Below are 14,002 nucleotides of genomic sequence, written 5' to 3'. Positions count from 1 at the left end.
CCAGCCTCTCTGCCATTTCCCCCGCTGTCCTTCCTCTTCCTTTAATCTAAGTCTTCCTTTTGCTTCGGAGGCAGCTCAGTTGACCTTTGACCTCCTCTCGTCTCTCAGGTCCTCCTGAGTCAGGTGCATCGGCTGCGGGCTCTGGACCTGCTCGGACGCTTTCTGGATCTGGGACCCTGGGCCGTCAGCCTGGTGAGGATTGGAGATATTTATTTCTAAAAGTCACATAAATTAACGAATTTGGATTATTACTCAGCCCTGAGATGTTAAAACTGTCCCTGTGGTTGTTCAGTTTTGAAGTGTTTAAGGTACATGCAAACTAAAAATAAAGACAATTAAGGTGATATTTCATCAAACCTTTAATGAAATATATGTGCTAAGGCTAATGAATCAAACCGTCATCGCTACTGTTAACGTGTACAGCTATCAGTATGAGTAAGAAGTAAGTTAGCTCTCTGTTTACGCTAATGTTAGCAGCTAAATAGCAAGTTAACTTGCCGAGACGACGGTCCCCCTTCGTCGTTGTCACGATCAGCTACAGCGTGCTTCCTTTTCAGGTGCTCGTGCATCGCAGCTGTGCTGCCGTGGAAGGCAAGTTCTGCCGTGCAGATCTTGCATTGCACACTTTTCTCTTTTGTTTTCTTAAAATGGTCCCACACTTTAGAGCTCCGTTGCCGCGTAGCCGTGATACCAGAGGCCCGTCTGGTATAACTTCTGGTGACATCACGGCTGACCCCGATTACCACAACTGCGCATGTGTGTCAAGGACAGAAAGACGGACAGTAGAAGGTTTTGAGAGAAAAACAAAGTTTAAAGCTAAATAAAATGACGAGTTGACAATTTTAATAGTCGACTAATCGTGGCACCCCTATTAAAGATTGTAGAAATACCATCATCCTTTTGCTGTGGGGGCCAGTTTCAAAGACTTTTTATCCATATTTTTTTCTAAGACCATGTCAAAAACTGGTCATTTCACATGATTTACCGTCACATTTATATTATGTACGTTCATATATAACTTTATTTAATGATGAGGAATACAGGGCTAGGTTTTTCCCTTAGGCTTTCAGTCTTTATCTTAAGATAATCCTCTGTCCTGCATCCAAGACATTTGTTCACAACATCCACTTCGAATTCTCTGAAAACGTTAAAGTGGAAAAACAAGCCGTGTGTTTCGACACGTGTTTAACATAAGTGAGATCACACTTACTGCGGCAAGCTGCTGCTTTCTCCTCGGCTGAGGACGAAATAGATTAGTTTGTAAGCAGGAAATAATCTGTTTTACTTAAAGGACCAAACAAATACTGTGTCTTTACATTCAGTCTTTATAAAGAACAGGAGATTATAATCTCCCTTCTCTGAGATTTGAGTTCATTAGAAGCTGTATTCCAGCATTAGTTAGTATTTTTTGGCTTAAAGTTTATCAGAATAAGGGCCTCGCTTGAACTTAAGCTGTTTAACAGGTAATTAAAATGCTGCCAGCTCGTTATAATGTACCTGACAAGATGGTTTTAGTGTTTAAATCAAAGCCACCAGGTCACAAAAGTCCTGTTACAGCGTTCCATTGAAAAGTCTCTTTTATACGCCTGCTTTATGCTTCTTATTGTGGAGTTTAAAAGGATCCCCACAACTGCAGATACCAAGATTAGATTTCTTTAAATTGCTCTGTAGGACCGAGCATCGTCGCTTACATCCGGAAATCAATCATTTTTCATTTAATAGTAGTTTAATTTGGGATAATTCAGTCATGATTCCAAATTTGCTTTGACGAAGAGAACGAAGAGCTAATTTTGGTAAATATTAAAGTTTTCATATCCGGGTTTTGTAAGTACGGATCATATCATTCGATAGAAAATTAGTCTGCTGTTCTACCTAATTAAGTCAAACTCTAACTTTTCTCCTTCCCTGTGTCCATGTTTACCTGTTAGACCACATAATTGTGGGTTGCCTAGCATATGCGTCAGATCCAAACCCCCCTGTGAAAAAAGTTCAGGTTCAGGATTTTTTTTTTAAACTTTAAGCCCTGTTAATTCATTAAAATACCAATTAATTTTATGTTAAAAGCATATATAATTATTTCACTATTTAATTAACTATTTCATCTGTCAAACTCGCCCATCAAAGTCAGTGGGCAGATTCCTAACACCTGATTGGTTACCCCGCACATCAAGTCAAGCCAAATCGATTGCGGATCATGGATTGATGCAGAGCTAGCGAACACATTCCTTTACACTGGGTGGCGCTATTCACCTCTACGTTGGTTTAGATACGATATCAAACAAAACTTTATTTGCAGCCACTAAAACCCAATGACCTGCGAGCCCCGATGTGGAGACAGTGTGCGAGGTGCTGGACAAGATGGCAAAAACTCGTCAACATCGTTGTCGGAAAGCGCAGAAATAAGTCCAACAGCTTCAATAAATTCCTCTGCTTTATTTGCCACATACTCTGGGTCAGCAGCACCTGCTTCCACATTAGGGCTGAGCAATTTTATCGAGACTGCGATATATGTCGATATTTTGTTTCCTGATAAAGTATCGATTTTATTTTTTAAATTTTATTTTATTTTTAATTTTCAATTTATTTATAAAAAAAAAAAAATCAAAATAAACTTTATTGAAAAGTCAGACGTTACAATTAGTGACATGTTCATTTGTTTCTGTTGTCCTTCCGGTTCAAAGGTCGGACCACCAGTCTAATCAGCGATGATTCATGTTAAATCGCACTGTCCCTTTTTTTTCAGAAAATGATGTAAGTGTATCGAATCGTATCGAATCGTTGGCTCAACATCGAGTGTCGTATCGTGAGATTAGTGTATGGCTATTCCACATCCAACAGATGTGGATCCAACAGATGTGGAATAGGACTAGGGCTATCTCTGCTAGTTCTAAAATGTCTCTCCCCAACTCCCGATAAAGTTCATCGAGGTCCTTCGTCGTCTCTCTGCATGCGACTTCAGACCCAGACCAAAGCAATGGATTAGCCCCGCCCACTGACTTTGATGGGCGAGTTTGACAGATGAAATAATTACCTAAATAGTTTGTATTTTAATGTATTAATGACACATTTAAATGATTATTGAATGATGTATTTCTTTATTTCATTTTGGCACTTTTACTCCTCCACAGTAAACGTCTGTGTGTCTGTGTGTCTTTGTGCGTTTCCAGGCCTTATCTGTGGGGATCTTCCCTTACGTGCTGAAGCTGCTGCAGAGTTCAGCCCGAGAGCTGCGGCCGCTGCTGGTTTTCATCTGGGCTAAAATCCTGGCTGTGGACAGTGTGAGTAAACTCAGCTCAGATTCTTTAGGCAGCACTGCCCAGCACAGAAACAACCACACAGATATGTCTTTGTGTGTTCTCCTCAGACATTATTGCAAACAGAACCTTGATTTAAACAGAATCACAACACCGGAGGTTTGTGAGTTTTACAAATGAATTAAAGCGCTTGAAAAGGCAGAGATTTGCATCTGAAATTAGCTATTTTTTTTCTTTTTTATGCTCGGATCTTACTGCAATATTGCTGATGTCTGGCAGCATTATGCTTTAGTTACATTTTATCTTTCTTTAATGTTTAAATTGGGCGTAATCTCATCTACTTCCAGTTGCTCGGAGAGTAAAAACCCAGCAACACACGCAGGATACGTAGAGAACAAGTTTATGGGTTGGCCAACACGTTTCAGCTCGTGGTCTTTGTCAGGATCATCATAAAACATCCAGCCAGCGTTTAAATAGAGCAGGTGTAAAAGAAGCCAACAAATTAAATGTAGTTTCACAGATATATAAACCGGTGGGCTCTCAGAGGGGTGAGTTAGATGGGTTTAAGCCAGCTGCCCTCCCAGGTTTGAATGAGAAAAGTTCTGCCCTAATGTGCATCCTTAATACATAATAAGTCTGATGTTGAACTGGGGCGTGCCCTGATCCATCAATCAGAGCCGATTGTGTTTCAAAGGCGGGGGCAGCCGTCACGTACACATTACAGGTTAAAAAGCCACCAACACCTGCTCACATCTGACTTTCAGTCCGAGTTGAAAGGACTCTGCAGTAGTTCGGCTTTGGCGCGTCTCCCAGTTTCTGCTGAGTCAGTGGCAACACGAGTGGGTGAAGCTCACTTTTCTTATTATAAAATGCACATTTAGCCACAGTAACATCCAACATGGAGGCTCTGAAACTGACAGCAACAGCTCGCTGACAAGAAGAGACCAGACTGATGGATTTTATGGTCTACGGGAGCGCTGACAGCTCACTCTCAGTCCTGGTGTTTGGGTCCAGTCAAAAGAATAACAAACCGGGCTATTTATCTCTGAAGGTTGTTCTCATCAGAAGCGGTGGTCCAACACAGCCTGTCAGAGGAAGTGTAATGCCATCCCTTCATGTTGTCATAGCCCACAGGCTGTTCCCCTGGGAGGTCGTCGTCGTTCGGGAGGAGCGCTGAGGGCGAACATGCTGTTAGAGGATTTAATCGGCTTATTTTAGGACAACTTTTTGTGCTTCATAACTTTGCCATCCGCTTCATGTGATCTTTAAAGTATATTAAAAAACTTCCCAAAAACTGGTAGAAATAAGGTTAAATGTACAGTTTCTACGCGTCTCATTTGTATTCTCACTCCTCCTCCTTCAGGTTTAATGACAACGAGCGCACCCTCTGATTTTAGTGCTTTGAATGTGAAATGAATGAAGAGTGAACCTTCTCTTTTCCCACAGTCATGCCAAGCTGACCTGGTAAAAGACAACGGACACAAGTACTTTCTGTCCGTGTTGGCCGACAACTACATGCCGGTGAGTGTCGTCGTCAAGGCGATTGTGACATAAGTATAATTACCTGGCTTCAGAGGTGTTTGAAGAGAGGAGCCGTGTTAAAGCAGACGTGCCAGCCTAAAGCGGGAAGATGTTTTTTCTCTTTCAGGCTGAGCATCGGACCATGGCCGTCTTCATATTAGCCGTTATCGTCAACAGCTACAACACGGGACAGGTACGGACGTGCTTGCATATCTCAGAGGATGCTCGTTTTAAGGCCGGCTGTCAGTTCTGTTGAACATTGGTTGTGTGACAGTTTGCCACTAACAGTCACCTCTGCAGTCACCATTTCCGTCCGAGCCACCTCTGTGGCGACACTTTTTTTTCTTTTCCATCACCGTCAGGCGTCACTTCAGCCTGCTTCCTGCCTCCTGTGCACAATCCCAGAAGTCTAACACTCATCAAACCTCCAGCAGTGTGATGTAGGGATGATGTAGCTCTTTGCTTCTTCTCCCCTACTGTTTTTATTTATCCGTCTCGTGGTGGTTGTTGTTCGACTTATTCATTTCTCCACTTATATGTTTCTCTGTGACATTACAGCATATAAATGTGACAAATCAGAAAAGCCGTATGTGCTGGCAGGCTCAGAAACGGCCATATTTCTCCAGCATCCCTGAGAACCGAGTGCTCCCACAGGTTTGTGTAAATAATAGATGATCTTCAGCATTACAGAGAGACGCGCTGCCTGCTTCACATCTCCATTATTTATCCCTCTTACTTTCAACAACAGCACTCATTACCTCAGCGTCGCTGTAGCGAACACGCCACGGAGCTCTGCCTTCTTAATATTCCAGCTGTCTGAGTTCAGCTGAGGGCTTCGATCGGAGCCGAGGGGATGGCGCATTGAGAAGTGCCGCTGCTGACAGCGGCTTTTTGTTGCCTTGTCTTAATCTGGAGGATTCTCTGCATTCAGATTGTTGTTGTTTGATGTCGAAGGTGTCGAAGGCTTTATATTCACGAGGTCCCTCCTGAGCAGGTGTCTCATCAAAGAGCCGAACATGACAGACATAATGGTCATGTTGTCTCAGGAGTGCCTCATTCACTAAAATTTTAATTGCTCTGCAGTAGATGGCTTTATTTACGTTCATTTTCTCTTAAGGTTTGAGTTTTGTGAGACATAAAGTATTCACACTTCCAGATAATTAAATTCAGGTGTTCCATGGCCACAGGTGCATAAATCCCAGCAGCTCGGCATGCAGACTGCTTCTGCAAACATCTGTGAAAGATTGTTTCGCTCTCAGGAGCTCAGTGAATTCCAGCGTGGTACCCTGATAGGATGCCACCTGTGCAACAAGTCCAGTCGTGAAATTTCCACAGTCGGCTGTCAGTGGTGTTACAACAGAGTGGAAGCGATTGGGAACAACAGCATCTCAGCCACGAAGTGGTCGGTCACGGAAAATGCCAGAGCGGGGTCAGCGGATGCTGAGGCGCACAGTGCTCAGAGGTCGCCGACTTTCTGCAGAGCCGGTCGCTACAGACCTCCGAACTTCATGGGGCCTTCAGATTAGCTCAGGAACAGCGTGTAGAGAGCTTCATGGAATGGGTTTCCATGGCAACTGCATCCAAGCCAAACATCACCAAGCATGCAATGCAAAGCGTCGGATGCAGCGGTGTAAAGCCCGCCGCCGCTGGACGCCGCAGTGGATACGCGTTCTCTGGAGTGACCAATCATGCTTCTCCATCTGGCAATCTGATGGAGGAGTCTGGGTTTGGCGGTTGCCAGGGCAACGGTGCTGGTCTGACTGCATTGGGCCAAGTGTAAAGTTTGGTGGAGGGGGGGGTTATGGTGTGGGGTTGTTGTTCAGGAGCTGGGCTCGGCCCCTTAGTTCAGATCATCCATCTGCTGCTCTGAGTCTTTTCACATCAATTGTTTTCTTATAATAATTGATTGATTGTTTTCATTGTTATTCCTCAGTTATCAAACCGTGACTTTATCAGCAAGCACTTTGTGTTCCTTACAGTCTTCCTTAAAGCTGCCTTTTGGAAGCTCATGAAGAAGAACAATTTTTCTTTTTATTGCTCTTAGAAGGAAAAATAAATCTGTCTAAGAAGAAGTTTTCAAAAGCAAAACTTTTCCATCATTATTTAAATTGTGCTGGACTTTGACAGATCAATAAGCGTTTGTTTGCAGAAACTCTTAGCCCAGCCCCGAATGCTTCTGCAAACCTATGATCTCTTTGTCCGCCGCTCAGCTTGAGGTTGCAGGTATGTGGGGTTTCATGAGCTAATGAGGTACAAGTCTGCCTGAAACCTCCGTTCTGCTCTGGTGATTTGGACTGATGTGATACAGATGTTGTTATTATATTAGATTGAAACGCAGAGGTCGGTGTTGACTAAAACAGCCTGAATCTTTTTTATGAACTCAAACCTGAGGAGTTCTTTGTTTTAACAGCAAAAAGTTCAAAGCTCAAACAGACTGAAACCTCTGCTTCTCCCCTCTGTCTCCACCAGGAAGCCTGTCTCCAGGGCAACCTCATCGCCAACTGCCTGGAGCAGCTCTCGGACCCCCACCCCCTGCTCCGACAGTGGGTTGCCATTTGCCTGGGCCGCATCTGGCAGAACTTTGACCCGGCCCGCTGGTGTGGAGTTCGAGACAGCGCCCACGAGAAGCTGTACACGTTGCTGTCGGACCCCATCCCCGAGGTGAGGAGTCGGTACCACAGCGTATGAGGAGATGCAATCTGTACCACAAAGCTCGAGAAGAGGAATCTTTACGAGATCTTTTCCTTAAAAGACTCTCCCTCCTCTCTGCTGGAGGTTGATCTGTGTGATGCCTTTTCTTAATTAAAAGAACAGACGTGTCTTTTTTATCGTGCCTAAACGGATATTATTTCTCTGAATTAGGATGCCACCATCCCACCGATGTGGCAACATTTCAGATCTGACATTGAGCAGCTTCCTCTTCCCTAACCACCCCTACATCCCTCCCAACAAACCCCGGCTGGATCGTGAGCATCCGCGGGCAGCTTCTGTCTTTTGACGAGTGTTTTATGACTAAAGCAAAAGCTGTGTGGGAGCAGGAGCTGGGTGGAGATTTTACAGAAGAAATGTGGAAAGCAGCTTGTTATAAGACACACACATCAGCTATTTCTGTGCTCGACATGCAGTTCAAAGTTCTTCATCGACTTCGTTTTTTTTCCAAAGCCCGACAGTGTGAAATATATCCAGGAGGAGGAGGCAGAATTCAGGCTTGTTATGAAACATGCTCGACGGTTCTCAGGGCAGAAGCTTGTTTACTTCTAAGCAGCTTTTTATTTATTCCTCAGCATAAAACGGTCCTCATCTTCAGCTTCATAATCCGTTAGATCTCATTTCTGAACGGGGAAAGCGCGAGGATCCTTTAAACCTGTTTTCATCAGTGAAGCCGGGGTCAAACCACAAGATTTTAAGCCAGATTCTTCCTCTCAGAGAGAGATCTGGGGCAGATCTTTAGGTTGATCTGCGGTTACCGATCAATATGTGTGATTTATGGACACATCGCAGAATCCGAATCCAAGCTATTTTAGAGTCATCAGTTAGTTCAGTGCTGATGAGTCAGCAGTTACAGCCATCACTACGAGAGTTCATGCATGATGGATAGTGTGGCCGCAGTTGGGTCCGCTCGGGCAGTAGAAACTACTTCCGGCATCCACTTCCATGAAAGAAGAGGGAGAGAGTAGAAGAAATAAAGCCAAACAAGCCGATTTAAAAAAAACAGAAAACTTGTTTGCAGAAGGAGACGAGAAGCTAAAACATATGGGAAATATCCAAAGTTTGAAGAAAAGGTTCCAAAAACGGCCAGAGAGTAGATGCACCTGTGAGTTCACTGCCTGCAACTCTGTGTAACATCTAATGAACTTCACGCTGGATGGAGATACCTGCAGCAGTCTGAGAGTCACATTCATGTAAACTACATTCTTTAGAGCTGACAGACTGAAATACGACTGCCTTGTTTACTTCAGTGTGTTCAGCTGCATTTCCTCTGGTATTTTTTTTTACATGCTTTCCTATTTTTTTGGTGAATTCTGGGTCTGAGCTGAAGGATAAATCCTACAGACGAAGGCTCCTGCTGTCAGAACTCTTGTTTTTGCTTTGATCTCCAACGTTCAGGTTAGTTTTGGTGCATTGATCTTGGAGACGAAGGTCGTAGCAGGATGACTATCAGATTATCATTGAGTCCCATTTTCACCACTCCTTTCATCACAAGCACAGCTGGAAGTCTCACAGAACTTCAGGCTTCCATAAAGTTGGAAAATCCAGCTGGGCTCTGCGGCTCGGTGACCAGGAAGGCCGCATATCTCTGAGATATATGAAGGGTGGGGCCATTTAAGGTGTTAAAGGTGAACATTAAGATGGAGCATGAAACCTAATGGGGGCGATGAGCGCAAGATTATTAAGTATAAGTATCCTGGGAATGAGTTGAGGGAAATGAAGACTAAAAACTTCACAAAGCACAAAAACACGACATGTTTCCTTCGACTGTTAAAGCCACATTAAGAATAAAAAGATGATAAAGATTAGGATCCTTTTTGCTTTGTAATAAAGTTGAAATGTTTGGAATCAAATGAAACTTTCAGCAATAATTTTTGAGATTTAATCCCGTGTTTGGGGATGTGATGAAGACACAATGTGGGAAAATAATATTAAAACATCGTAGAGTGAGGTTTGAACAGACTTTATTCTCATTTTCAGGGTTTTCAGTTAGTATTTCATGAGAAATGTGCAGCTTTTGTTTGGTTGAGCAGTTACAGATGAATTTGTGTGATTTTATTGAGACGATCGTGCCTTTGTTTGCTTTTGCCTATGTTGTGAGGACATTAAGCTCTTTACACAGACACCAGGAACATGATTTAAATCAGGAGAGCCGGAGTTCAGTAGCATCCCTGCTAAATAAATTATTTGTATGTGTTGCCCCAGAGCCTGACGGAGATTAGTGAAGAAACTGAAGTAGACATGAGACTTTAATTAGATTTAATCAAAGGTTTTACGGGACAACGGCACCTTGATTTTCATAGGTTGGAAAACAACTTTGGCTAAATTTAGATTACTTCTGTTGCCTCCTTTAAACATTTCAGATGAAAATGAGTTGGTTCTTTTGTTAAATGACACGTCTGCTTGTTGAGTTTTGTTTCAGTAAATTCAGATTTTCTCTCCTAGGCAAAAAAACTGCACATGTGATATTTATATTTATATATATATATATATATATATATATGAATATATTTATATTTTACCTGGAGAGGATGATTAAAGTCACATATTTGTTCTTTTTCCTCATCTCTGACGCTGCAGCGCATCCTGAATCAGATTGGTTTATGAAACCAGTCCCTGCTGGCGGATTCTCTCCGTTTAGAGTTCAGATTAAGCATCCGCTGAAGTGAAAAGAGGCGGTAATGAGTTTGTGGCGATGATGGCAGCCTGTGGAGGCTCGTAGCACTGATGATCTCTGATGCTGCTAGAGAAAACTCAACTGTAATACCTCTTAAACTTTAATCCTCGGGTTTGAATTTGGCGAGCGTAGAGTGCCGTCCTCAAACTGCAGGAAGGGCTGAAGTTGTTGTGATGTTTGTGCCACTGCAGGTGAGGTGTGCGGCCGTCTTTGCTTTGGGGACCTTTGTTGGAAACTCTGCCGAGAGGACGGACCACTCCACCACCATCGACCACAACGTGGCCATGATGTTGGCGCAGCTCATCAACGACGGAAGCCCTGTGGTCCGAAAGGTCTCCGACGCATGCAAACACCCACACACACGAGAGTCGGTTCAGGGGAGCCAATGAAATGATAGTACAAAGTCTTTCCAGCAGTAGAAAGCAGTCAGAAGTGTCCAAGCTAACAGCTGCACAGGTCTGCGTCTCAACCGTTTGAGCTAAAACTGTTTGTAGTGGTTTTTACTCAGGATCTTTGTTGCATTCGACAGTCTTATCGTCACCTAAAATGAATCAAACCTAAATATTTTAAAGTGTTATAGAGAGTCGGGGTGTTTCCGCTGCATCTCTTTTCCATCAGAAGTCAGACTCCTGTGCTGTACTGACTCTTTGTGCCGAGTCCTTCAGGAGTCACGTCCGACTCTTTGGATCATTCACTGCTGAGCTTCACTTTGTCAAAGACTTGAAACATTTTGTTTGTCTCATAGTTGATTCTTCTTTGGGATCAGACAGTGTCAGAGGCCCCATTCTGAGTAGCTGTTGGTTTAGCTCTCGTATCATAATTCCTCCTTAAATTTCCAAACTGAGAGCACTCTGACCGCTCATTATTGCAGATCACATCACTTATATCCCTGTAAGGGCCACAATGCAGCTTCCATGCACCCCGTCACTCACCAGGAAGGAAAGAAATCGAACATTTAGGATCATCTGACAACATCGGGACAGAAAGGTTTCATTCTGAGTTAAAGATAACTACTGATGCTGATTAGCAGTGACCCGTCAACCCACAACAAAGCCACCAGATCCCCACACCACACTACAAGAATGTAGCATCCAGTTTTTTCCTTTAATTTGTCACCTGCTTGTGCTTCATTATCAGTGAGAGCAGTTCTGTTCTGTGTAACTTTAGCACCAGAGATTATTGGATTCAGATGGAAGAAATCATTTAACTGTAGCAGGCTGCCGCACAACCAACTTTAAAGAAGTACTTTCATTTCTGGTTTGAAATGCAGAGCTGCAGAAAGGAGGAATTTGGCATTAAAAAACCGCACTCGAAGATTAACATCCACAGATCAAGCAAACAAGACACAATCTGTGATTTCAGACGTTTAGAAGCACTCTCAGATGTATTTTTAGCCAGAGTGGAACTGTTTCGTTTGCTCTCATTCGTTTGCTGAAGTTAAGCCAACTACCTCCCAGTTGGCACAGTGTGTTTTCAGAGAGAGGCTGCAGTGTTCTTATTGTCAACAATAAAACAAATGATATTTCTCAAAATGTTTAGCTGCAAATAAATCAACCGCCAGAGGCTTTGAGAGACACTAAAAGGGTTGTAAAGTGGGCTGAGACTGAGGACGTAAGGCTCGGGGTTACAGGCATTGTGGGCTGGAAACCTTTGGTGATTTAGTTTGAACATAAACGCTGATCCTTACAAGGTGTAACGTCATCGTTATGCAGTAAACTACAGACCTGGAACAGCAAATATGATCAGGAAATCTGAGAGCGAATCGTGTGTATCTACATGAGAAAGAGTAGAATAAGTCAGATGCATTGAGGTGAATATTGTCTGGAATCGTCCTTTAATTTCCTTATTTAGCACACCACAGACTTCCAGTTGGCTTTAAATCATCATGGTTTTTCTGTGTGGACCTTTCACAGGAGCTGGTGGTGGCGCTGAGTCACCTGGTGGTCCAGTACGAGAGCAACTTCTGCACAGTTGCCCTCCAGTTCATCGAAGAAGAGAAGAACTACTCGGCGCCGTCACCCGCCAACACGGCAGGTATGTGCTGAACAATACAGGCGCCTCAATTGAGGGACTTTAATTTCCTGAGTTGTGACGATATTTAAAGCATTATCATCTGATCTGTGGGGGGATTGTTGGATTTTACTCTAACTGTGAGCAGCTTTTAGACACAGCTGCATTTATAAGAGCAGTGAAGGATGGCGGAGACGTGCATGCTGTTGCCTCGATGCATTTAGTTGCTCCTCCTTTTGTACGCTCCATTTCGCCATGGTAACTTTTGCCCACAGCTTCCTCTGCTTCGCATTTGGAAGTTCCAACTTTGCACGTATTGGTTGAAAACACAGACACAATTTTCAAAAAACAGGTTGATTTTGTCGTAACCCCAAGATGTGAGAAATACCGCCTTAAAACGGCTTTAATGACCACCTTACACCGAGCGACCGATATCACGGGAGCAAAACTCTCGTGAGATTCCTCTTGAATCTTTTCCAAATTTGCCGTGTGTGGCCAGTTAAAATGTATAAGGAAACTTCTCCCGATCGGCTCCGACCAGCAAACTGTTCAAGATAACAGAGTTATACAAACTGCCGTATCAAAGGCTGCAGGAGGGCCTAAAAGTGTTAAAAACAACAGCGTCAGAAGGGCTCTTAGGAGGGCTGTTTCAGTGCTGTAACTCCTCACATTCGTCAGAGAACATCTGGAATTGATTTAAAAACTAATTTCTCTGGAAGAGCGAAGAACCACTGTCACTTCTGCACACTGAGCGTGTTGTTGTTGTGTTTGAATTAACCCTCTTGAGATGGAAATCTGACCAGGTGGGACCTGATAACATATGCATATCACTTCCAACACGGCACGTTGCGGTGCGTGCTGCTGTTTAGAAGAATCTTGCAGGTCGTGATATTAAAACAACTTGAATAAAAGAACCGTTTTCAAGCTTTACTCCTTTCCGATTGTACTTGTCTCCTCTGAGACTAATGAATAAGATAATAGTTATCTTTGAAGCTTCGGATGAGAAAGCTGCATCTTTAGAAGGACTTAGAGCTGTGTGTGCTGACACAGTTTACCGCATCTGCTGTGACGGCCCAGAGACGATGTCCTCAGATGAAGTAAACATGTTTTCCTCAAGTTGAGGACAGCTATGCCGTCGCTGAAGTGGAATAAAACCCTCACAGTATGACTCTGACTGTTCAATATTCCTCAGCATGTTGAAAGTGATATTTACACACCCACTGAGGGCTTGGACCACTTATATTCATTGTAATTTTGTGAGAAAACTGTTCTAATATAGCCTTATAGGCATGGCCTATGCACTTTATGTACTGAAGAATAAAGAATGAGGAGTGTAATTTGAAAAATGGCACTGCCACTGATGTCATAGATCCACCAACGTTACATGTTCCCGTGTTTCATCGTGGCCAATCGTTACAGATGGCTGTTGGCTTGAAGCTGCTCGATACTTTGTTTAAAAGCAGCGCGATGTTGAACTCGTTCATTATAACCAGTGGTGGTCAAGTTACTTTTAAAAAGTAATTAGTTATAGTTACTAGTTACTGCTCCCAAAAAGTAATTGAGTTAGTAACTCAGTTACCACATTGTAAAAGTAATTAGTTACTCAGCAAAGTAACTGTGGCGTTATTTTTTGTGTTCTATAACATCTTTAACATCAAATATGTTTATATTAACTGATTTAATTCATTCAAGGTAAACACAAGAAACTTGTGCTAAAGGGAAAAAAAAATGGACCAGACTCAGTGAATATTTCCCTATACTCCCTATAAGATATAAAAACACTAAATACAGTAATTTAGAACATTCGGTATTTATTTGAACTCAATAGGTT

General features: G+C 43.0%; 1 protein-coding gene across 7 annotated transcripts in view; it reads left to right on the top strand.

Annotated features, from left to right (window-relative positions):
* The window catches only part of rptor (regulatory associated protein of MTOR, complex 1), a 193,280-nt gene that overhangs the window by 118,184 nt on the left and 61,094 nt on the right, over positions 1-14,002 (top strand). For all 7 annotated transcript variants that reach the window (XM_075463436.1, XM_075463435.1, XM_075463433.1 and 4 more), the window contains exons 13-19: positions 109-192; positions 3,168-3,278; positions 4,701-4,775; positions 4,903-4,968; positions 7,245-7,436; positions 10,353-10,493; positions 12,075-12,195. In XM_075463436.1, coding sequence (XP_075319551.1) covers positions 109-192; positions 3,168-3,278; positions 4,701-4,775; positions 4,903-4,968; positions 7,245-7,436; positions 10,353-10,493; positions 12,075-12,195 — 790 coding nt within the window. The remainder of the gene's footprint in view (positions 1-108; positions 193-3,167; positions 3,279-4,700; positions 4,776-4,902; positions 4,969-7,244; positions 7,437-10,352; positions 10,494-12,074; positions 12,196-14,002) is intronic.

Source organism: Odontesthes bonariensis, chromosome 4 (genome assembly GCF_027942865.1).
Source record: "Odontesthes bonariensis isolate fOdoBon6 chromosome 4, fOdoBon6.hap1, whole genome shotgun sequence".
NCBI classification, from domain to species: Eukaryota; Metazoa; Chordata; class Actinopteri; order Atheriniformes; family Atherinopsidae; genus Odontesthes; species Odontesthes bonariensis.
The sequence above is the reverse complement of the archived record's forward strand: the minus strand, read 5'-3'. Positions and strand labels throughout refer to the sequence as shown.